Consider the following 25,264-nt stretch of genomic DNA (forward strand, 5'->3'; position numbering starts at 1 on the left):
ACTCCGGGTTAAGCATACTCTACGTAAGGAAGCCGATGAAAATAAGTGAATGATTCTAAAATTCTTGTATGATGCCAAAAAAAAAATAATAATAAAAATACTCGTTGTTAGTTGGTTCAGAGGTATCTAGTACTGGACTTGGTAGGGAGGATTACAATCTGATCCCCCATAGCTACAATAGGGAAAACAAATGGGTTACACCAATTATGTACCAGAGCCCCATGCAAAAAGAAAAAAATGATAAAATAAAATACCCGTTGTTAGTTGGTTCAGAGGTATCTGGTGCCGAACTTGGTAGGGCAGATTACGGTCCAATCCCCCGCAACTGCAATTGGGTAAAATAAAAAGGGTTACCAAACTTATGTACCAGAACCCTATATAAAAGGATCAGAATCACTAACCGGCCATCTTACTCTGAGTATGTACGAATAACATGCTTAATGTGATTGCGTCTGAATGAAAAGGGATTTAAAAAAAAAGGGATGAAAAAGGTAGGCTTAAGTATAGTAACATGATATGGATTGGTTTGTATAGGAAAGAAGTTTATGACCGCATTTGCGGGAAGTGTAGGCCCGATATTTTTGGTTCATCAGTTAGTACCTATCAACACATCCTTGATTGAGCTTAGAATCTTTTAGCCTAAATTGAATACTTGTATGTTGCTGTTTCTTTTCTTTCATGATCCATAAAAGTTTTGTTTGAGGACAAGCAAAAGTTCAAGTATGAGAGAATTTGATAACACTGAAACACACTGCGTATTTGACTCGGATTGCACATGCTTATTAGGTTTTTATTGTCATTTTCTTGTGTTATGTTTGCTTTTTGTCCTATTTTCAGGTACTTTGCCCTACAAGAGCCTTTTATGAAGAAACAAACCCAAACGAGTAAGAAATATAAGTTATTGTGGAAAATTGCACACATGGCGTCCAACATGGCGGCCGCCAAGGGGGGTGACATGACGTGTAAGCTGTCAACCGATGGTAACTGCCATGTTCCCATGATCCTTTCATTTTGTTCACATGGCGAGTGCCATGGTGGGGACGGCGGGCGCCATCTTTGTTGGCTCGTTCCCATTAAGGGTAGTTGGAGGGCAGCTTTGTCTTTTCCTAGCTTTTCAAAATCTCTATAAATAGGCATCTTTGTTTCAATTGCAAGGGCATCCAACTTAGTTTACAACACTAAGACTAAAGTTTACCATTGTAAAAGCGATAATCCGTCACATCGGGGGGTTATCGCACTTGAGTTGTAGTTAGGTTGGAGCACTGTATAAACAATCTTGCCGCCATTTTACTTTCCAGTCAAATTTTATTTTTCAGTCAAGTTTACTTTCCAGTGTACCAGATTAAAGTCTCCGATTTGGAGTAGGTTTCTTATTCAAGTTTATTTGCATTTACGTTTTAGTTATCTTGCATGCTTTACTTTATTTACTTGTTTGTCTTGCTTTTACCTACTTGTTTATTAACTTGCACATTTTATTTACCTATTTTTTTAAACATGACTAATTCTGCTATGTTGATTTCTATTTCCATGTCTGGCTAAATCTTTAAAGGTTAGGATGTAAGGATCGCCGTTAAGATGATACTCTATAAATTGTATCTATACAAATGCTTTAGGGGCTATTTTGATTTTAACACAAGTTTTTAGTACTTATTTTGATCGGTAAATACGAAAGTAGAGCCGAGATATAGTTGGGTAAGATCGAAAGCCGTCCAACTCTTAAAGACAAACTTGGTTAGTTTTAACTGGTCAAATGTAGCGAAAGCACCCTGTCTGGTTAATTAGGAATTTTTAACACTATTAGAAAACAATTTTGAAACTATTTTCGGACTTGTTTGTAGGTTTAAAATCTGAATCCTTGAGAGAAAGCCATGGATATCTTTTAAGTTAAACTTTACAAGTCAAAATCACTTTTTAACTAAGTCAAGAATTAAATTTCTTAAACATAGGTCTACTACTTTAACGCAACAAACACCCTTCATAAGTGACAATTGTCGCATCTCGAAAAATACTATTCCTCGTGATGGTCGTGGAAAAAGTAGTTCGAACAGAGTCGCCACTGAACTTTATTTATCCCAATGAAGGAATAGGAAAATATCGATAAAACCTTTAAAAAATAGAATAATGGTCGTCGCAACCATATTCGGGTTCGGGAGTCGATTACGCAAGGGGAAATTATTAGCACCCTCACGTCTGTTGTACTCAACGGGAACCTTTTAGTTTAATTTGCGATTTGAATGTTAACTTATGTTGTTTGTTTTCTTCGAGTGATAAAAATATTGAAAAGAGATGGATGGACACCTCAAAAGCAGGAAAATGAAGGTTTTTTATTAGTGTGCTCGCCAAGATCTTGCAATATCGTGCCTACGTATCCTCATGGTGCAATAAGGAAATCAGAGCATTCGTAGTTCGGGGAACTACGGTTGGTTGGTGTCTTTTAGTGAACAACTGTTTAGATCGCGTTCTAAAGGCTAAAAGTTAGCTTGTTTACTCTTGGAGGAGGCTTAAACACTAGTTTGTTGTGCACATTGGAAAGGATTAAATAATGTTCTTTCTGAAAAGAGTTTTGGTTACACGAGGGTGACAAGTTGGATTAATATGTTTGATGTTTTGTTTGATTGGTTTCGATCGCACGTGGGCGAGAAAAAAGATAGATTTGATGTATTAAGATATTTTGTTGGATGACGATTACTCAGATAGTCGAGTAAGGCAACTTGTATCCCAATAGTCGAGGAGAGGAATCGAAGGCTCTAGACCATATCCCATTTCATCCTTAATTGTAAAGGAATTGATAATTGTTAAGGTGTTTTGAATGGATGACGAATACTCGGATAGTCGAGTAAGGCAACTCGTTTCCTGATAGTCGAAGAGAGGAACCGAAGGCTCTAGACCATCTCCATTTTCATCCTTAATTGATTATGAAAATATTTGTGTATGGTTGGTGTGTTTTAAGATAAACGACAAATACCTAAATGACTGAGTAAGGCAACTCATATCTAAGTATTTGAGGAGAGGAATCGAAGGCTCAAAACCATCTTCCTTTTCGTGTAGTTTATTATGAAAATGATTTGATTTAATCGGGTTTAGAAGTTTTTAGAGAAATGACAATTATTTGACTAACTGAGGAGAGGACTCGTATTCAAATAATTGAGGAAAGGAGTTGAAGGCTCAAAACCATCCCCTTTTCATTTCTTATTACGAAAATGATTTGATTTAATTAGGTTTAGGTGGATAGAAATGATAATTGTTTGACTAACCGAGTAAGAAAATTCGTATTCAAGCAATTGAGAAGAGGAGTTGAAGGCTTAAAACCATCCCCCTTTTCATTTCTTATTACGAAAATGATTCAAGTTAATTAGGTTTAGGCGGATAGAAATGACAATTATTTGACTAACCGAGTAAGAGAACTCGTATTCAAGCAATTGAGGAGAGGAGTCGAAGGCTCAAAACTATTCCCCTTTTCATTTCTAAATGAAATGGTATTTAATTGTGATTAGGTATTTTAATTTAATTTGAATAAAAATACTCGATGTTGGATCGAGGTTTGAATTGTGTTTGCGAATGAATTAAGAGTATATTTAGTGGATCAATCATCTAATCGATTATTTAATAACCGAATAGATCTTATTATAAGAAAGTCCAAGAGTAAGCTATGTGAGGTTTATGGCGATGCTAAAAACAATCGACTTACAAGGGTGTTTGAAAAATGGGCTCGATAATAAATCGAGAAATATTTGATTTTTTCGTGTGATGGGTTTAATTATAATATTTAAAAGGAATTAAAGGTTAGATGTTATAAGATGAAACACCATGCATAGTTTAGGCGCGACGAAAATTGAAACAAAAGAAATCATAAGACAATAACTTAAACAAAAGAATCTAAAAAGGAGTAAACGCACGAACATCTAATTACACAAATAACTTAACTTAATCAATATTATTTTTACCTGATAAATGAATAAATCTAGATCTGATAAAAAGTGAAATGGGGGTAGAAATAATATAAAAAATGCAAATGGGCCTTTCAAAAATCCCAAGGACTAGCCTGGGGCGTGCAAAGCGAATGTGGGGTGTGATCCGAATGATCACCAAGGCCCCATGCAAGGGCCCCTAAAGACAACATTGTGTCCACCACCTGAGAAAATAAAAACCAAAGGAGGAGTGAAGAAGAAAGGGAAAAAACCAGCAGATTATGATGTTTATAGGGACCCTTCGTATCATGAGTATGTTGATAAGGCATCTCAATCTTCACAAAGGCAATCTCAACCATCACAGACTTCGAAGAAGATCAAATTATCAAAGAAGCAACCACAATTCATTGTTCAATTTCCTAATCATATTAGGTCATACATTGAAGATGTAGTTAATGTTGAATCAGATGGTAATTATGGATTTAGAGTCATTGCATCATTGCATGGATATGGTGAGGATGGTTGGTCAATGGTTCGCAGGGAGTTTGGGTTGGATTTAACAGACAAGGATAGGTCAACTTTGTATGACAAGTTATTTTCTAATCGGTTGTCAGCTGTGAGAGAATCTTTGATGATAGAATCGTTTGGTTCACAGCCACCTGAAAAATGGATGAGTCTACCAGATATGGGTTACTTGATAGCGAATCGTTATAATGTTGTACTTGTCTGTTTAGGCAATCCGTGCATCACTTTCTTTCCGATGACAAGTTCACATTCACCAAATGTCTCTATTTATTGCATTGGTTTTGTTAACCAGAATCATTGGGTTCAGGTACGTATTTATATGTCTAAATATTTTAATTATTTCAGTTAATATTTTATGTTATATGACTTAATCTTTTAATTATTTTACTTTATCAGGTTAACATGAAAGAGGGGTTTCCATTGCCACCGGTCACATTAGATTGGAAGAAATTTCGTTCTCATATAGCAACTACTTGGATGCTAGGATTTGCAGGACGTATGCAACATTGACAATTACTTACACCTGTATTAGCATGATTATGTAATCAAAACATAAATATGTAATCAAAACATGAAATCTATATTATTATGTCTATTATATTCAAAGCTTAATACATATAATCAATGTGAACGAGAAATATGCAAAGCTTCAAATAAATCAGAAAACTGTGGATCTTCCTCTTCAGCATTAACCTGTCTCAGATAACGACGAATCAATGTAGATACACGAGCCCAATCAGGATCAGATGGCCCGGCGTCATATACAGGAACGGGTACCTCTCTAGGAGCGTCACGATGGGGAGGGACCAACCGTGGATGGGAAACACGATAATACCACTCCAGATAACCGTCTACTACCTCAGATGGAGTGGTGGCCACGGAAGATGAACCGATCACATCGACAACACTCTGATGGTAACTGATCCAATCAACATCAATATCCGTCGCCATCATACAATCCAGAGGTGGGGATGGAACATATTGCCTATACCCGAACTGACGCAAACATCTATCAGGCAAGTATGGAACAACTGTTTCACCCCACTTCAAACAGCCCCTGTAAAGACATATCTCATCAAATACACGCCATGCTCTATGATCCTCAAATGGTCGCCAGATGACGTCGGTAGGTGTTAGCTCGTCCAAAATAGGTCGTAAATCATCGACCTTCAGGACTCCCTGTCTATACGACCATCTCATCGCTCGGGGAAGACCACAGTTTCTAGCAGGATTCCAATTCTCCCCTCTTTTTCCAACAGTTGGAAAATACTCGTGAATCCAACACTGTTACAAAATAAAAACATAATAAATAAAACAAATTAAGTTACAATATTTTATAAAATGAATCCAACACTTAATTAACAAAATTAAATTATATACCTGTAGGAGAGTAGGATATCCACCTAGCTGTTTGCAACTGTACATGGACGCATCTCCAAGATATCGGTAGAGGGTAACTAGTGCAGCTGCTCCCCAACTATATCCTGAACATCCATCCAAGTCCCTAAACAGGAGGAGGTATCGTGCCTCTACAAGTGTAAAGGTCTTATAAGCAAATATGGTGGAACCCACCAACATCAATAGATATGCTCTAGTCGCATATGCCCAGCTGGAAGCAGCCCTATGATGTACGAATATATCATATAACCACTCCAACTTGTAATACGACCCCCTGCAGCTCCGAACATGTGACTGTGCCTGACCCTGTGACACTCCTAGGTAGTCAACAGCAAGTTCAACAGCTAGCTCTTCAGTCACATCCTGAGGACTCCAAAAGATTCCCCTAATGGGCAAGTGAAGTAGACATGCGACATCATCTAAAGTAATGCTCATTTCACCAAACGGCATGTGAAATGAAGATGTCTTTAGATGCCATCTTTCCACAAATGCAGAGACAAGATTTGTGTCTATCTTGTTCAGACTCGTTCTCTGCAGTGAAGCTAAATCGGATCTAGATACCCAACTCTCCATCTGTGGTGGAAGAGCCAATGGAACCCTAGAAGTCAACTTCAGTCCATGTTCGGCAACCTTCAACTCTTTCTTTGGTCCTCTTTCCTAAAAACAATTAAAACACATATTAGAAAACAAATTATAAAATATTCAACTATTATTCATTTTCAAATATAGCCCGTTTACTTACCTCACCGAACCATATATGTCGAGCAACATGATGCTCGTACTTCACCAAAAGAGACGTATCGTACGGCCCTCCTGGATATCCAGTCGGCTCAGCTGCAGCTGCAGATGAAGATGCACCCCGGTCTAACGTGCGGACTGGAATCCGGCCATCTGCACCTCTTCTTCGAACCACCGCAAAAATAATGTTAAAAAAAATAATTAAAAAAAAAAAAAAAAAAAACGTACCGGAACACTTCTAAGAAGAGTTCCGGTTAGAAAAAAAACAAAAAACCTTCTGGAACACTTTCTTAAAGAGTTCCGGTATACATCAACCAAACCAGAAGTCTTGAAGAAAGTGTTCTGGTATACAAATATACAAACCGGAAGACTCTCTAAAAGACTTCCGGTTCAGAGTCCATTAAAGACAACAAACCGGAACTCTTTAGAGAAGTGTTCCGATGTACAAATATCCAAACCGGAAGACTTACTCTTAAGTGTTCCGGTATACAGTGCAAAAACGCCAAAAATTTGTCTTCTCCGGAAGTCTTCAACGAAAATGGTAAAAAAATTTTGAAAGGGAAAATATACCCTATTTATATGAGGGTATTTTGGTCAAAATTTTTTTTAATATAGAGGTATGGATACAATTGTAGGGGTATAGGATAAAATTTTCCAACTTTGACCCGGGCCTAATCCGAAACATGAAAGTGAAGCCTAACTAAAAAAAGAAACTTTTCAGATTCCAATCTTGGTCAATGCACTTTTGGCTTCCCCAAAGCAATGATGACAGGTGATTCATTGGAAACCGAATAGCCACACTTCAGGAATTGAAAGCACGTGTATGCATTAAAGACCTTGGGGCTTCAAAAAACCACTAATCCTAAATTCCTCAACCACTTGAAGAGACCACACGCGGATCTCTTTCAAGCTTCCTTCTCCCAAACCTCAAGCCCACGGGAATTCTCTCTTTTCCTGTTCTTAACACCTATATACCCAGAAGAAAAACAATCCAAAACTCAACATAAAAAAAAATGAACCAAATCTGAGAACAACTTCTCAACCATCCAAAATCGCACACCCAAATCTAAATCATGCTTTGTTCAAGACCTTAACCGATTGTGAGCAGAAAGAATAACCAATATGAACATCAAATCAAAGCGAGTAAAGGAGAAATCACAGATATAAACTATCATGGTTATCAAGCTAATATGAAGCGCATGAATAAAGAGTGAAGAGGAAAAGAGAAAACTGAACCTTAACGGAAAATGCGTGTTTCTGGTGAGCGTGAAGAACGGGAATGTATCTTGGTAAACGCTTTCTCTCCTCTTTTCCTTGTGAATCCTCCATCGTCACTGTTATCGCTATGGTAATGGTTTTTTCTTGGTAATTCGTGGCTTAGCTCAAGTTTGTTGAGTTTCAGTGTGAAACTTCAACAAACTCCAAAAGAAAAATCAAGCTTTTAAAAATGTTTGGATTTTGTTTCTGCAGAGTAACGGTATCTATTTTCAGCCCTTGTATGATGATTAGAGGTGTCCTTATATAGAGTTTTGGAGTACAAGGTTTCTCATCCTTATGAGCTGGCGAAAATCCCAATCAATCCATTAGAATAAAATCTCCTTTAGATTTTGGTGTGGTCCCAAACAGTGAAGGTGGCAAGGCGAGTTTATTTTGTTGGTAAGATCCCAAAAAATGCGTGACCGTTTTCAATATCTCTTTACATCAGTAAGACTTGTACTCCTCATGGTAAGAATTTGAATTTTACTATCATGAAAATTGAGCTTTAAATGGTATGTAGTTTGTATTTTCCTTGACTCGAAGACTAGCTTTGTGGCTTTCTGGTTTTTTCACTGATGTGGGGTTTTGAAACGTAAGTGATTTGATTTGGTTTGTGCCAATAGTGTTGTTTTACGAAATCCACCAGGAACTGTTGATTTTTCTCTGGTTTCAACTTGCATGTTTGAAACACTTTGGCATATCCTGAGAAATAAACATAGATGACATCCAAACGAGGCATCACTTCAGGGTGACTCGGAGATGCATGCTCTAGGCTTACTTCCTTCCATTTTGTTTAAATTGTGCCATAATTTAGGTGTCAAGATTATTATAACCTACTGTGTGAGGTTCTTTTATTAACGGTATTTGAAACAATTATGTTTGGATTCAAACCTCATGGTTTAGTTAATGCAAATTCAAAATAACTCAAACCATATGAGTTTGTGCACAAAATCCATGGAAAAATGACTTGCTCCTCATTTGTTTATACTCTTCTCATGTTCTGTTGATGGCTTGGCTTATTATTGTTCGTTTGACTGGTTGCAGGTTCTTGGCGTAACTTGCAGGAATGAAAACGGGAAGCAGGCTAGGAAATTATCATGGTTGAGTAGAGTGTATCTGCAAGTTCTGAGGCTTTCCCTCTAAATGCAATAAACCAACGTATTTTTAACTGGTTTTCATTTTAGACTAGGTCTCAAATATGGTTATGGCAACATTTTGTAAAAGTCATTTGGCTTGGGATACTATAGTATTTAAATGAAACTATAGTTGATTTAAGTTACATTTGTAATATGATGTTGTGTTTGGTTTTGGTTTTGGGGTATTGTATTTTGTGGAACGACTTGGTAGATTACAAGCTTATGGCTTTACAGTCTTGCAGATGCAGATTGCCTTGCTTTCTGCAGCATGGATCCAATGGACTGCATAATGTGGGTATTGCGTTTGTGAATCATGGTGCAGACGTGCACCAATGCAGGGCTTGTGCTGGGAGATTGTGAATTGTTTTATGTCATAGTTTGGACTTCAGGTTTGTGATGTTGCCTTGGTTTTGGCTTAAGCACGTGTGTATGGTTAATTACTGTTGCAGGCCTGTAGTGGTATAGTCCTGCAATAGCATTGCCTTATGCCCTTTTCATCATGATGAGCCATGTGCATTGGCTGTTTATTGGCTTTGCTCACTTCCGACATTGTTTTAATCACGCCATGAATCATGACTTCCGATTGCCTTTGGCGTGCTTGTGGTATACAGGTATTAGTCGCATGATTCTGATGCAAACTAGATAGTTCTGCAATAGGTTCCTCATGCGTTGTTGCTGGATGTTAGAGGTTGAAGGTTTATTCATGATGCTGCAGACCTCACCTTTGATGTTCATTTGCCATGTTCGGCCTATTCCTCCCCCTGCCATGTCTTGTTTGTAAGGTGTAATGACTTAGCTTATGTTGTCAAACCATTTGGCCATGTTAACCATGTATCACAATTTGAAATGTATATGGGTCGGTTAAAATTGAAGCAAATGGCTGTATGATGCACTGTTGGTTTGCGAATGTAATTTGTAATTTTGTATGTAAACATATTTTGAAAATGAATTGTACCTATAGTTTCAATCATGAATCACAATGAGCCAAGGGTGGATTATGGAGGAATAACAAGAGGAATTAGGTTTCTTGGATTGTAACATGATTAAGTTGACTTTGGTCAAAGTTGACTAAAAAGTCAACCATTGACCAAAGTCAACCTTTGGTTTATACTCATTTTTTGTATCTTTCTCATGTACGGACATTTGTAAATAATTGGCATTGGTATCTTGACTGAAGTAAGCTACGCATGGAATTTTCTATGGTTGAATGGCCTTGATTTTGAATGAATTGATGGATTTATCCTTTTGTGAGTCTTGTATGAACTTGACATTTGAAATGGTACAGATTTAATATGAACTAAATGGTGAATGGATATATTGATGATCTTGGTGAATGAATGTATTTTCCAACTTGGGCAACATTTAAGATTTGAGGTGTATTAACGTTTGGGTGAATCATTAACATAACTCAAGGGACACAAACATAACTTGAATAATCTTGAGGTAAAGATTTTGGTGACGACCAAGTGGAATAACGAACTAGGATCTAACTGGACATTCATGGGTCAAGAACCAATGGTAGTAACAATGGCATGGAGTAGTTTTGAATAACATTGACCAAATGAAACTAGGCAAAGTATGAACCATGTACTTTGAAGAAACCAAATGAACTAACTCACCATGTACTTAGGCCCAAACCAAAGGACACAATCATAGGATGCACATGTGGGAGTATGAAGCCTATGAAATCAACAGCAAGAGGGCCTACCAGCATAAACTATGCACAAGGGGTTGGGTGAAATTTGGCCAAGTTATAACACTAAATCACAATGTCATGAAGGATGGAATTAGGGTTATGGGCCTTTATGAGGGCATGGAACATGATTAGGGTTTATGGACATTTTGATGGAGCGTGGATCCCCTTACTGGAGTTTATGCATTGTAACCTTTGATTGTGAATGCCAATTTCTCTTCTTTAAACCAAACCGGACAAAATTGAGGTGTGACATCTGCCCCTATTCAATTACCTTGAACTAGAAAGTAAAAACGACAGCAGTCTTCATACGTTCGTGGTGAAAGATAATTAAATAAAAAAAGACCCGAATTTTGTCCTTCAGAATACCAGGAAGAAATGCAGAGAGAAAGCGTAGTGAAGTACAGTAAGAAAAGTTAATCATAAGATAAATGAAACAATCAAGACTCTCTAGGAATTGTCAGAACAATATCTTGGATGTCATAATCGAGATATTCCAACAATGGAATGATACCTCAACTGTATCTGAAACTTTCTGAAAATTAGCAGAACAATGTCTTGAACTGACGCACAAGATTCTCTGAGGATCAACGAAGCAATATCTTATATGATATAATCGAGATATTCCATCGAGGGAATGATACCTCAATCGTATCTAAGATTCTCCGAGGATACTAGAGCGGTACCTAAAAACAAATGAGATTCTTCATATCAATGAAGCAACATCTCAAACAGAGAAAACGAGATTCATCAGATAAATGAAGCAGTATCTCAAATAGATAAATGATATTCTTCAACTAAATGAAGCAATATCTCAAACAACGAATGAGACTCTTCATATTAATGAAGCAACATATCAAACAGATAAATGAGATTCTCTGAATCAACGAAGCAACATCTTATATGATATGATCAAGATATTCCAATAAGAGAATGATACCTTAATTGAATCTAAGACTCTTCGAGGAGACTAGAGCAGTATCTCTAAAAACGAATGAGACTCTTCATATTAATGAAGCAGCATCTCAAACAAATAAATGAGATTCTATGAATCAACGAAGCAACACCTTATATGATATGATCAAGATATTCCAACAAGGGAATGATACCTTAATAGAATGTAAGACTCTTCGAGGATACTAGAGTAGTATCTCTAAAAATGAATGAGACTCTTCATATTAATGAAGCAGCATCTCAAACAGATAAATGAGATTCTCTGAATCAATGAAGCAGCATCTTATAGGATAGAATTAAGATGTTTCAACCATGGGAAATGATACCTTAATCGAATGTAAGACTCTTCGAGGATACTAGAGCAGTATCTCTAAAAACGAATGAGACTCTTCATATTAATGATGCAGTATCTCAAACCGATAAATAAGATTCTCTGAATCAATGAAGCAGCATCTTATAGGATAGAGTTAAGATGTTTCAACCATGGGAAATGATACCTTAATTGAATCTAAGACTCTTCGAGAATACTAGATCAGTATCTCTAAAACAAATGAGATTCTTCAGATAAATGAAGCAGTATCTCAAATGTTCGTCTGTTGGGGGGTAATAATTTTGAAAAGACTCCATCTGGAGGAAATTTTACTAGAAATGCTCTGTAGGGGGAAAGAGCTCATAAGAGACCTTTTAGGTTAACCTCTTCTTGGGGAGCAATGATAGAAAATATGCTAGGGGATATCATTATTTAATCGCAAAATTTACAGAAAGAATTGCTGGGAAATAATTACAGGAGCGCACATAGAGTAATCACTCTATTGACTTTAAGAGGAAAAACCGGGATACATACGGATGACTTTGGATCCTGAATTATGTTATGTTTTTTTGTATGATGCTCCATTTGTTTACTTCATTATTTCTTTTTCTGGGTACATGAATCTACTTATTTGATTTGCCTTAGATAAACACTGTAATAATAGAAATCGATAGATTGACAGTTTGGTCTCTGTGGGAACGATAATCTTTTGTATTACTTTGACATGTTCCGTATACTTGTGGATAGTAAACACCCCCCCCCCCAATACATGAATCTAGGAACCATGTCTAGAGCAAATAATACATTTTTAGGATTGGAGATTGTGTAGTATTGACCTGGGAGTGCACAACTTACTAAGGCAATGCGAAGACTCCACATAGAGTAGATCCATTTGAAATTTTCATCATGGTGTGGCTGCCCATTATTGCGGTGAAATTTTGAATAAGATCAGTGAGTCTAGGCTTTTCTACTTAAAAACACAACCCTAGAGTTATCCCTTGTGAGGGGTTGGGTAGAAAAACTTAGAACTATCCTATTGTAAGAAGCCTTCCTAACTAGGTTGTTATGTCGTTATATTACCCATTTCATCCGGAGCCAACACATGACATAACATTGCATCTCATGGCATATAAGAAAAATTTATGCATCCTCATTCATCAACGTGCATGCATATTTTTCCATAAAAACAAAAAAAAACTCACCCCATCTTCTGCCCATAACGAGCAAGTTGATCTCTCGGCACTCGCTCGAAACTTAAAACAGTTCCATAAGAATTATGGACAAATTTGTGTTAAAATAAAAAGTGTTGAAGCACAAAATCAGCGAATTGAAAGATGAAATAGATGAGTTTTATATAGCCTTGCAATCTTTGATGAACATAAGATAAAATCAATAGAGGTTGACCACAAATGTGGGACACCATAATATCATTCCTCGACCCTTAGATTTTAATGATCCTTCTCTTCATCATCCTCAAAGGGAAATGGTACCCAAAATCAGGTACCCAACGAACTGTGCATCATTGCCAATCTGCAAACCCCATGTTACTCGATCCAGGGAGAGATTGCAGAATCTCAAAGAACGTATGAGGATAATTAAAGGGTGTGATAATTACAATCTAAATTCCTTCAATTTAGGTTTCGTCGATGATGTGATGGTTCCTCAAAAAGTCAAAGTACTAAACTTCGAAAAGTAAAATGGGACCAATTGTCCAAAGAACCATTTTATCATGTACTTTAGATAGATGTATCCTCATGCCCAAAATGATAAGCTCTTGATTTATCTTTTTCAAGACAGTCTAACTGGGGCAACTTTAAGTTGCTACATGCACCTCAAGAAGGACTAAATAAACTCTTGGGAAGACTTAGCTTAATTGTTTATGAAGAAATACAAGTACAACATTGGTGTGGCTCCTATATGAATGCAATTGTAAGACATGCCAAAGGTGGATGGTGAGGCCTTCAGAGAATATGGTCAACATTGGAGAGAAACCACTTCCCAAGTTCAACCTCCACTTTTTGAGAAGGAATTGACCACCATGTTTGTGGATACACTCCAATACCCCTTTTATGAGAAAATGGTCAGAGCCTCTTCACTATTTTTCTCTGACCTAGTCATTATTGGGGAAAGGGTCGAAATGGGTATTAAGACAAGAATGATCATTGACGGTCCTCCAAAGGAAGTAGAAGTTGAGAATCTAAAATTAGATGAACCTGAGGAAGAAGACTTAGATGATGTCAATGAAACCTAAAGCACTGTATCAACATCAACAAACCTACCGACCTCGATCTTCGAGCATATACAAGGCTGACCAAACAATGGATTAAGCATGAGAGTTTATCCTCGACGCTATCGATCATTTGGCATTTTTCATTTGTAATCTCCTTGCATGTTGTGCACTTATTTGCTCTTAAAACTTGTTTGTTTTAAATGGTAATATTAATAAAATGGTCATGCATCTTTTGAATTAATTCTTTTGTGTTCACTCTTGCTATATTTCTTTCTTTATCAAACTTTTTATTTAAGAAAAGATTTATTTTTTTTTGGGGGGGGGGGGGGGGGAATGATGAAAAGAAATACCCAAAAATTATATGGTATGCTTTTGAACAAAAACATGTTGATGATGTAAGGCATTGTTTCAACTTCCAAACCCTGAAGATATAAGGAGTTAATCCTTAATCAACCCCTTTTGAGCATAGAAGTTGGTGTTTCTTTATGTATGAAAAAACCCTTTCATCTTAACCAGGGACATGGTAGTTTTGTTCAGTTAGTTTGACCATGCATTCAAATTGCAAGATAATCGGTTCATATATACACCTTCCAATAAGAGGTTCAACCACATGCTCTTCTTCGCGCATATCATGAAGTATCAAAGAAGTCATGAAAAACCAAAATATTATAGTGATTGTTCCTCAACAACCAATAACACGGAAGTCACAACGCTTTTCAAACCGAGAGAAAAAATTATGTAAAAATTATTATGAAAAAGAAAATAAAAAACCCCGCTAAGTCGAACACCAAAAAAGGCGACTTAGGCAAAAATCAGGGTATCTCGGTGGACTGAAACCTTCAAAGAAACAGTCAGAGAAAAAATTAGGGATAAAAAGCAAGAAAAAAAGAGGTAATCAAAACCTTCAACAAAAAAACAAGATTAGATGACCACCATATCAAGAATTAAAGAGTCACTAAAATTCTTGAAAAAAACAAAATTTTGTGACTACCAAACAAAAGTGGGTGATTCTCAAACAAAAAAACCTCATTGGTTCCCAAACCATCACATCTTCACCTTCAAAACCCTCTTGGAAGTTGAACACGTGTGTCAAATTAACTGAATGTAGGACTGGAGATCATCAAGGAGAATGAGGTGTGTTAAAAATAAATTTTGAGTCTTATATCTTTTTGTTTCAAAAACCATGAACCATGCCACGTTACAACTCTCAAAAGACCTAATTTAATCAAGGTTCATTTTGAAAGCATACTACAACAAGGTTGCTTTAACCTGACTCTAAAGATGTTTGTTAATCATCTGTATTGGTATCATGCACTCGCATTATTTTTCACACTTTGAACTTCAAGATCAACATCATGTTTTTATCATTGGCCCATTCACTGTATTTCACAACATGATCTCAATAATAACTTTGATTTCAAAATTTGCATGAGCATTGCATTAGAATTACCATCTCTTCAATGCTCACACAGGGGTAAGCCACCTCAAGAGCATAGTGAAGACAACCACTCCAAGATTTGGTCATTCAAGGACAAATCTATTCAAGGATCACACTAGGGAAAACCACCTCAAGAGCCCAATGAAGTAAACCGCCCCAAAAGTCGATTACTCTAGGAAAAATATCTTCAAATCCCATATTGGGGCAAGCCACCTCTAAGAGCATAATGAAGCCAACCCTCAAAAGGTCGGTCAATCAGAGGTAAACCACTCTAAGAGTCTGTTAATCAAGGGAAAACTGCTTCAAGATTCAATAATACCGGGGTAAGTCGTCTCGGGGTCATCTTATGGCAAGACTACTTAAAAACTCCTTTTAAGGCTAAATTTTCAAAGACCCAACATACTGAGGCAAGATAAGCTATAGAAGGGCAAGTCATCTCCATACTTTCAAACTGCTCAAGTAGACCCGACCATACATTAGCAACCGCTGAGTTTGAAACAAGTTCCAGAAGATCATGCTAGCACCACATCCTGTAACCTTTTCCTTTTGACAAGATGTTTTGATGCAAAAGAATTCTTCCATCCATGAACCGCCACAACGACACTTTTGGAAACATTCAAATCATCACATAATTCATTGTAAAAAGAAAATGAAAAAAAATACAAAGTCCAATTTTTATTGGTGCCTTACGAAGGTCTAACCTTTGAACACCAATTTTAATTGGTACTTCAGAACCTAGCTTTGATCGACCCTTTTAACAAAATAAAACCAAGCCCTACTTACCCTGAAAGTCCAATATCTATAAACACCAGCATTGCATGCATTGATAATTCATATATCATGCATAGAAGCAAAATTTAATATCATGCATAGCTCAAAATGTGTTTCGTGCTCATCTGTATTTCCCAAAGTTCCAGTGTAGTAAAAAATTTACCCCTTGGTCAAAAAGTCCAAACTTTCTTGGAACCTCACTAAAAGCTCAACCATACCCAACATCTTAGCAAAAGCCTAATTTTCCTTGGCGTATCTCCAAAAGCGTCTCACTGCATGCATTGATAATTCTACATTTTCATGCAAATCTCATGCATATCATGAACTCTTCCTGGCATTCATCTGCATTCCCATATATCAACTGTCACTATCATCAAAGTCCAACGTTGTTTGGCATCCACAAATGACCAGCCTTTGTCCCAAGAAAATACAATGTTTGTTCGTTCCGATGGATTTTTGAAACTCACTTTTTGTTATGAGAATTTTCGTAACCACTTACCTCTTTTATCCGATGGATTGCCAGATGCTTACTTTCATTCTAATTGATTTCCAGAACCTACCTTTTCTATCTGATGCATTTTTAGATGTGTCTTTTGTTCTGATGTATTTCCAGAGCTTATGTGATGTATTTCCAGATGTTTCTTTTTTTATCCAATGCATTTTCAAATATGTCTTTTGTTCCGATGTATTTCTAGAACTTATCTGATGTATTTATGGATGTTTTTTTTATCCGATGCATTTCCAAATATTTATTTTGTTTTGATGTATCTCCAAAATGTTCTTCTTTGTATCCAATGAATTTCTGGATGTGTCCGTTTGTTCTGATGTATTTCCAGAATCTTTTCCTTTTTATCTGATTTAGTCTTTTTTTTATTCAGTTTTTTTTATCCAAAATAATTAAAACCAAAATATAAATATTCATGTAAAAATCAACTAGTTTTATTTTGATTGGTTAATTAATTTTATTTTATTTTTACTTTTAATCTATAATTAGTTAGTTTCCAAAATAACTTCACATTTTCTTATTCTTTTTCATTCGTTTTCAATTCACACCATTTCCACCTTTTGGTTCACATGTATAAGCATAAAAAGTAACTTACTCTCCTCACCTTGACTCATTCACACATCACTCACCACTCACCCACTCATTTAGACACTAACAAAAAGACAAAATGTAACAAACTAAAAAGAGCACTTTGCGTTGTAAATGAAAAAATATCAATAGAGGAAAGAAACAAAAATCACAACAAACTTTTCACCTCATCCTTACCTCACTCTCACTCCATTACAATACACACTTATCTTCACCACCCACAAAGTGTGGATCTTGAAAAAGACTAAATGTGATATTTATAAAAAGGCATCATAACATAGAACAAGGGGGAGAATTCACACAAAAGAAAGAAAAAACTCTTCTCCCATCTTCACATCATCAACCATTTTCTTCAACACCATACCATCATCTTGAAACAACACCATATCATAGTAAGGAAAGAAAAAGCATAGAGTGATGGGATGAAAATATTGAATCAAACGCATAATCATCACCTTCATCTTCAGTCATCATTTAACAACATTGTCATACCCTAAATTTTACCCTGAGTTTTTTTTTAATCTGCATCAATATATCACGAACATTTCATTTGATCATGCATTTTATCAGTTAAAATCATTCATCGGGGTTTAAATGAAAAGTCGGGAGTTCTGACATTTTTATATGGTCTTGATGACATTCATTCAATTATCTGTTGATTTAGAAGTCAAAAGACTTTTCTTCTCAGTCTCAATGCACCGTCTATTCCATTGCATCATGTTTCAGAGGTCCAAAGGGTGATGGTCGAGAGTAATGTTGTCTTCTGAATCTTTATAGGGTTTTGATTATGACTAAAAATTAGAAAAAAAGAGTCCAAGAGTTGATTACTTTGCATCTGATTAGCTAGTTACAATTTCTCAATAAGTAAATTAGTGCATTCACCAGACATCCTGCATTATTTACTCATCACAACATGCATTTCGTCCTATATAATGTTTGAAATGTCAATTAGAATAAAATTTTGGATATACAAACAGACCAGTTGAATCAATTTTTAAATGTACGTAGAATTAGCGGGCAAAAAATTTCAAAATCGAGCTTGCAAACGTCAGTATTATTAATCTACGATCCACATTTAACTTGGCGTGCTTGTTTTATTTTTTTGACTACTTTTTCAGTCGCATTTTGATTAGCCTGAGCCATTTTAACTGGTAAATTTTTACATCAAAATTCTATCAAAACCTGTTTTTTTTTCCAGAAGTTTATTTCACATTAATCACTTTAATGCATTCATTTTAATTTTTCGAGCATTTTTACGCCCGATTTTTATTCAAGTTTAATCCTTTTATTTTTATTTTTTGTCAAAATGATCAGTGTATTTAATTAGGATTATTTGGGTAATAATATTTAATTTATTTTGTTTGCTTTAATTATTTTTATTTTTTGCATTAAAAATAAATTAAGAGAATGAAGGAAATAACAAAAAAATAAAATATCTCCCTCCCTCACCAATAAGAGAAGAACACGTGACACCTCCTCACTCAGCTCCCACCTTAAAAAAAGAAGATAATTTGTTAAAAATGATAAAAGAGGAAAGAGTGAAATAGAAAAGTGGAAAACACGAATACTTGTTTTCTTCATTTTACATACTACATACACAATAATAAAAAAAACACAACCTTGCCCTTTTTCTTCTTCATCAAAAATCACTTTCCAGAAGACTACATCTTCTTCTTTTCATCCCATTAACTCCATTCATCACAAATAAAAACCATCTCTATCACAACCACAAAGTACCGACATCCACCACCATGTAAACACCTCGAAATCTCCATCCATCAACTTGCCTTCAACACATTAATACTCCCTCTTCAACAACAACTTGAATCTCTTCTTCCTCCCATAACACCCATCTCTTCTTTATCAACTTGTATTCCACACTCAACATCACAACACAAGCATCAACAACACCATAATACACTTTTTTTCTCCAACCTTCTACAACACACCACCTCTTCATTCTCACACCATCACAACAACCAAATAACAACACAACATCAAACTACAACAACAGAATGTTAAACAACAACACAAAATTTTCACTACCACCACCATCGAACCTCTTCTCCTTCACTCACTTTTCTAACATAACCTATAACTCTCTCAGTTTTATCCCTGTTGCATCACCTCAAGCTCCAAATTGCCGCCAAGGTTGTTATTGTGTTCTATTTTTGTCAGATTTTATTGTTGCCTTATTTATGTTTTTATTTGTTGGTTTTTTTGTAACAATGGAGAACGAGTGAGAGAGCAGAGATAATGGGTTAAAAATGAGAGGGACGAATGAGTATGAAGCGGCGTCGTCGCCCAGTCGCCCCCTATAGCGATGCAGGACCAGAGTGAGGGGGAAGGTCTCTTTTTTTTTGTTTTTTCTGTAACTTGATTTATGTTTGTTGTACACGAAGGAGAAAAGAGAAGACTTTGGGTTGTTTTGTTCTTCAATATTCACTATGTAACACCCCGATAATAATAAAATAATTATTTGAATTGAGTTAATAATTTATTTATTAATTTAATTAAATAATTGGAAATTTTATTATTATTATTATTGGATTATTATTATTATTTGGAAAATACATATATGTTGGAAATGAGAGAAAGAATCCCATTTGGTAAAAATAAGGTTTTACGTGAAAACAGAGAAACGATCGTGAAAGAGGAAAAGGGCACAGAGACAGAGCAAGGGCTGAAGGTTGAAGAGAGAAAAGCTTGGAGCTCAAAGAATTGCCGGATTAATCAGGTAAGGGGGGTTTATCGTCGATTAATGGGTATTATGGGATAATATGTGATGGGTAGTGATAAGCCGTTAATTTGACCCTAATTGGGATTGTTGATGCTGAAGGATTGAGTTGGATAAATTGTATTTAGACTGTAATTGAATCTGTGTTTGGGTTAGTTGTGAAATTCCGAACGTATAGCTTTTTACGGAATCGGAATCGGAGGTCCGGAAGTCCTCCAACGGCGGAAAATGCGGAGAATTCTGCGTTCTGCCTTGTGTTAGCGCAGGAACTGCTGTTTTGTCTGCGTTAACCGGTTAACCCAGGGTGTTAACCGGTTAACACTGTTATGATTTGTGAAAATGTGCTGTTTTGCCTGCGTTAACCGGTTAACCCAGGGCGTTAACCGGTTAACACTGTTACGTTTTGCCAGAAAATATGTTTTTGCCTGCGTTAACCGGTTAACCCAGGGCGTTAACCGGTTAACACTGTTGCAGAGTGGAAAAATTAGCTTTTTAATGTTGTGTACATAACTGAGAGTTAGCCTATGTTGGCGTATGATGTAATAGGGATTATATCCCGCTGTTTTGAGCAGTATAGGTATTAGTAGAGTGTGCTAATACTGTGATTAATTATTTGACATGATATAATGTTTTGATACATGTGTTGAGGAATGTATGATTGTATGCATAATGCTGTGAATGTATCAGTTGTGTATGCATTTGTGAATAGACTGTTTTATGGCTTAGAGTGTGAGCATATGTCTATTCTTGAATTGTTGTGGATGTTGCATTGCTAGGTGATTAGCATGCATATTGTGGCCTTTATGGTGGTAGCTAATTCCCGTGGTGAGGAATTAGTGATGTTAGTCATTTTGGACTGTTGTTGATGTTTGCATGCTAGGTGAGTTAGCGTGCATAGCATGGCCCTTGGGGTGGTAGCTAATTCCCATAGTGAGGAATTAGTGATGTGAGTCACTAGGTCTCAAATGAGTGGGACTAGTGAGCTTGGTAGCCGTACCTGGATTGGTCGGTGAAGTTGAACTATATGTTCACGAATAGTCGGTACCGCATGTGTGGAGTCTCATTGCATAATGTATGTATGGCGTATAATATGAATGGATGTATTCCAATATTATACGTGTGTTTGTGTTGTTATGAAGTATGAATTGAGATTATACTTGTGTTTTATGTTGGTGTTGAGGATGATGTTAAACTGATGTGCTGTTACTGATAGTATGTTGTGATTAGGGTGATTAATGTGTTAAATTACTTAACATGACATTATATGCTATAATGCTTATTATATCGATTGAGGAACTCACCCTTACAACTATTTTTCAGGTAACGAGAAATGAGTTGAGTAGAAGTGAATGCTTGGAGTCTAGTGTAGTCTCCTTAGTGGGTCATGCTCTGATAGATGTAACATCGGGAGGGAACCTTTTTAATTATGTGTTAAAGATTGTTGAACCAGTTTACATGTAGTATGTTACATGTTTTGATTGACTTGATTTATATCCGCTGCGATTTATGCAAAAATGTTTAATGTTTTGAATTAATAAAAGAGCATGACTGTTATATTGTTGCGTGGTGTGGAATATTATGTGTGACACCCTTGAAGGGCATAATTACTCTGATTGTTATATGTTTATTAATTTTAATTAAATATTCTGGGGTATTTTATAAGGGTGTTACATTAGTGGTATCAGAGCATAGTCGGTCGAGTCGAGTCGTAATTATTCTGTCTCCCCTGTACGGTATAGGTGTTGAGTAACCTATCAGTACTCATTGTTTTAGTTTGTTTGGGTTTTCAGAATAGAGATGGCTGGAAGAGGTAGAGATGATGCTGCGATTGCTGAGGCTCTGGGTATGCTAGCTGGAGTACTTGGAGGGAATCCGAATGTTGTGGGAATGGGAGCTGCTCGTCAACTGAGTGAGTTCCAGAAGAACAATCCTCCAATGTTCAAGGGAGCATACGATCCAGATGGCGCTCAGAAGTGGTTGAAGGAGATCGAGAGAATCTTCCGAGTAACTGAGTGTGCCGATAACCAGAAGGTCAGGTTCGGTACGCATATGCTGTCAGAGGAAGCCGATGATTGGTGGGTTGCTACCCGCACTGAGTTGGAATCTGCTGGAAATGCTGAGATCACTTGGGCTGTGTTCAGAGAGAGATTCCTGAGGAAGTATTTTCCAGAGGATGTCAGAGGAAAGAAAGAGATAGAGTTCTTAGAGTTGAAACAGGGTAACAAGTCTGTTACTGAGTATGCTGCTAAGTTCACAGAGCTGTCAAAGTATTACACTCCCTATAATGAGGCTGCTGGAGAATTTTCGAAATGTGTGAAGTTTGAGAACGGGTTGCGTCCCGAGATCAAACAGGCTATTGGGTATCAGCGGATCAGAGTGTTTTCTGACTTGGTTGACTGTTGCAGGATTTTTGAACAGGATTCCAAAGCCAGAGCAGAGAGCTATCCGCAGAGGGTTGATAGGAAAGGCAAGAATCAGAATGATCGTGGAAAACCGTATGCAGCTGGCAAAGGTTTTCAGAGTCAGAGTGGGATGAAGAGGCCTAGTGGGGGAGACTCTAGTGCTCCTGCTAAGTGTTACAGATGTGGTCAGGCGGGACATCGTTTCCATGAGTGTGCTAGTGTTGAGAAGAAGTGTTTCAAGTGTGGTAAAGGTGGTCATTTGGCTGCAGAGTGCCGGTTGAAGACTCTGACTTGATTCAACTGTGGAGAGGTGGGCCATATCAGTCCACAGTGTCCTAAGCCGAAGAAAGAGAATCAGTCGGGAGGAAAAGTCTTTGCTTTATCGGGTTCTGAGACTTCTGCAGATGATCGTTTGATCCGAGGTACGTGTTATATTAATGGCTTTCCTCTTGTAGCTATTATTGACACCGGTGCTACTCATTCTTTTATATCTTTGGATTGTGCTGTGAAACTTAAGTTAGAGATATCTGAGATGCTTGGAAGTATGGTGATTGATACTCCTGCGAAGGGTTCAGTGACTACTACTTCAGTTTGTTTGAATTGTCCTTTGAGTATTTTTGGTAGAGACTTTGGGATAGACCTTGTGTGTCTTCCACTAGTGCAGATTGATGTTATCTTGGGAATGAACTGGTTGGTGTTTAACCGAGTTTCTATCAACTGTTTTGATAAGACTGTGATTTTTCCTGAGATTGAGGAAGGAAAGAATTTGTTTCTATCAGCGAGGCAGGTGAATGAGGAAGTAGCAGATGGGGCAGAGTTGTTTATGCTGTTAGCGACCTTGGAAGCTAAAGATAAACTGGTGAATTGCGATCTAGCGGTGGTGTGTGATTTTCCTGATGTGTTTCCGGAAGAAGTGAATGAATTGCCGCCAGAGCGTGAAGTTGAGTTCTCGATTGATTTGGTACCTGGTACTAGACCGATATCGATGGCTCCGTACCGTATGTCTGCTGTTGAGTTAGCTGAATTGAAGGGTCAGTTGGAAGATCTGTTGGATAAGAAATTTATTCGTCCGAGTGTGTCACCGTGGGGTGCACCAGTGTTGTTGGTTAAGAAGAAAGAAGGTACTATGAGGTTGTGTGTGGATTACAGACAACTGAATAAAGTGACGATCAAGAATCGGTATCCTTTGCCGAGGATTGATGATTTGATGGATCAATTGGTCGGTGCGAGTGTGTTCAGCAAGATAGATTTGAGATCTGGGTATCATCAGATACGTGTGAAAACTGAGGATATTCAGAAGACTGCTTTCAGAACAAGGTATGGACATTATGAGTATTCTGTGATGCCTTTTGGTGTGACTAATGCGCCTGGAGTATTTATGGAGTATATGAATAGGATTTTCCACCCGTACCTAGACAAGTTTGTTGTGGTGTTTATTGACGACATTTTGGTATATTCGAAATCTGAAGAAGAGCATGCGGAGCATTTGAGAGTGGTTTTAGGAGTTCTGCGAGAGAAGAAGTTATTTGCTAAACTGTCGAAGTGTGAATTTTGGTTAGAAGAAGTTAGTTTTCTTGGTCATGTGATTTCACGAGGTGGTGTTGCTGTTGATCCTTCTAAGATAGAAGCGGTATCTAAGTGGGAAGCTCCTAAGTCTGTTGCTGAGATTCGAAGTTTTCTTGGACTTGCTGGTTATTATAGGAAGTTCATTGAGGGATTTTCTAAGTTGGCGTTACCGTTGACGATGTTGACTAGAAAGGGACAAGCGTTTCTTTGGGACTCAAAATGTGAAGAAGGTTTCCAAGAGTTAAAGAGAAGGTTAACTACTGCTCCTATTTTGATATTACCGAGTTCGTCGGAACTATTTGAAGTTTACTGTGATGCTTCATTGTTGGGCTTGGGTGGTGTGTTGATGCAGAATAAGCAGGTTATAGCTTATGCTTCGAGACAGCTGAGGGTTCATGAGAGGAACTATCCGACACACGATTTAGAGTTGGCAGCTGTGGTGTTTGTTCTGAAGTTGTGGAGACATTATTTGTATGGATCAAGATTTGAGGTTTTCAGTGACCATAAAAGTTTAAAGTATTTGTTTGATCAGAAAGAGCTGAATATGAGACAGAGGAGATGGTTAGAATTTCTGAAGGATTATGACTTTGGTTTGAATTACCATCCGGGTAAAGCAAACGTAGTGGCTGATGCATTGAGTCGGAAATCATTACATATGTCTATGTTAATGGTTAGGGAATTGGATTTAATTGAGCAGTTTAGAGATTTGAGTTTGGTGTGTGAGAGTACTCACAATAGTGTTAAATTGGGAATGTTGAAGTTAACGAGTGGTATTCTGGATGAGATCAGAGAGGGTCAGAAATCCGATATGCTTTTGGTTGATAAGTTGACTTTAGTGAATCAAGGTCAAGGTGGTGAATTCAGAGTTGATGAGAATGGTATTTTGAAATTTGGTAGTCGGGTGTGTATTCCGGATGTTACTGAGCTTAAGAAGAGTATTCTTGAGGAAGGACATCGTAGTGGCTTGAGTATTCATCCTGGAGCTACGAAGATGTATCATGATTTGAAAAAGTTATTTTGGTGGCCGGGAATGAAGAAAGAAATTGCGAGTTTTGTTTATTCCTGTTTGACTTGTCAGAAGTCAAAGATTGAGCATCAGAAGCCGTCT

The 25,264-nt window shown here is 37.0% G+C and overlaps 1 protein-coding gene and 1 long non-coding RNA gene across 4 annotated transcripts; one reads left to right on the top strand and one right to left on the bottom strand.

Moving 5' to 3' along the window:
• Positions 1-4,992: 4,992 nt before the first annotated feature.
• On the bottom strand, positions 4,993-8,046 carry LOC127106457 (protein MAIN-LIKE 1). 2 transcript variants are annotated; one of them, XM_051043751.1, is made up of 4 exons: positions 7,806-8,046; positions 6,574-6,722; positions 5,814-6,488; positions 4,993-5,717 (listed from the first exon to the last, which is right to left on the bottom strand). In XM_051043751.1, exons 3-4 carry the CDS (start codon positions 6,402-6,404, stop codon positions 5,055-5,057), a joined length of 1,254 nt encoding a protein of 417 aa, XP_050899708.1. In that variant the 5' UTR covers positions 6,405-6,488; positions 6,574-6,722; positions 7,806-8,046; the 3' UTR covers positions 4,993-5,054. The 2 variants fall into 2 exon arrangements, with proteins under 2 accessions (XP_050899708.1, XP_050899707.1); XM_051043750.1 differs by having other exon boundaries at positions 6,574-6,733.
• LOC127106458 (uncharacterized) lies at positions 7,315-10,208 on the top strand. Of its 2 annotated transcripts, none has more exons than XR_007795396.1 (4): positions 7,315-7,917; positions 8,040-8,294; positions 8,871-9,351; positions 9,574-10,208. It is a non-coding gene; the product is annotated as an uncharacterized LOC127106458 (long non-coding RNA). The 2 variants fall into 2 exon arrangements; XR_007795395.1 differs by having other exon boundaries at positions 8,040-8,225.
• The last annotated feature ends 15,056 nt before the right edge of the window (positions 10,209-25,264 follow it).

The sequence above is a fragment of the Lathyrus oleraceus genome, chromosome 7 (genome assembly GCF_024323335.1).
Source record: "Lathyrus oleraceus cultivar Zhongwan6 chromosome 7, CAAS_Psat_ZW6_1.0, whole genome shotgun sequence".
NCBI lineage: Eukaryota > Viridiplantae > Streptophyta > Magnoliopsida > Fabales > Fabaceae > Lathyrus > Lathyrus oleraceus.

Excerpts from the sequence above, each read along its gene's own strand:
- LOC127106457 (XM_051043751.1), bottom strand. The coding sequence starts at position 6,404 with ATGGAGAGTTGGGTATCTAGATCCGATTTAGCTTCACTGCAGAGAACG. Across the intron at positions 5,718-5,813 it reads GATATCCTACTCTCCTACAG|TGTTGGATTCACGAGTATTT; the intron begins GTATATAATTTA and ends ATTTTGTAACAG.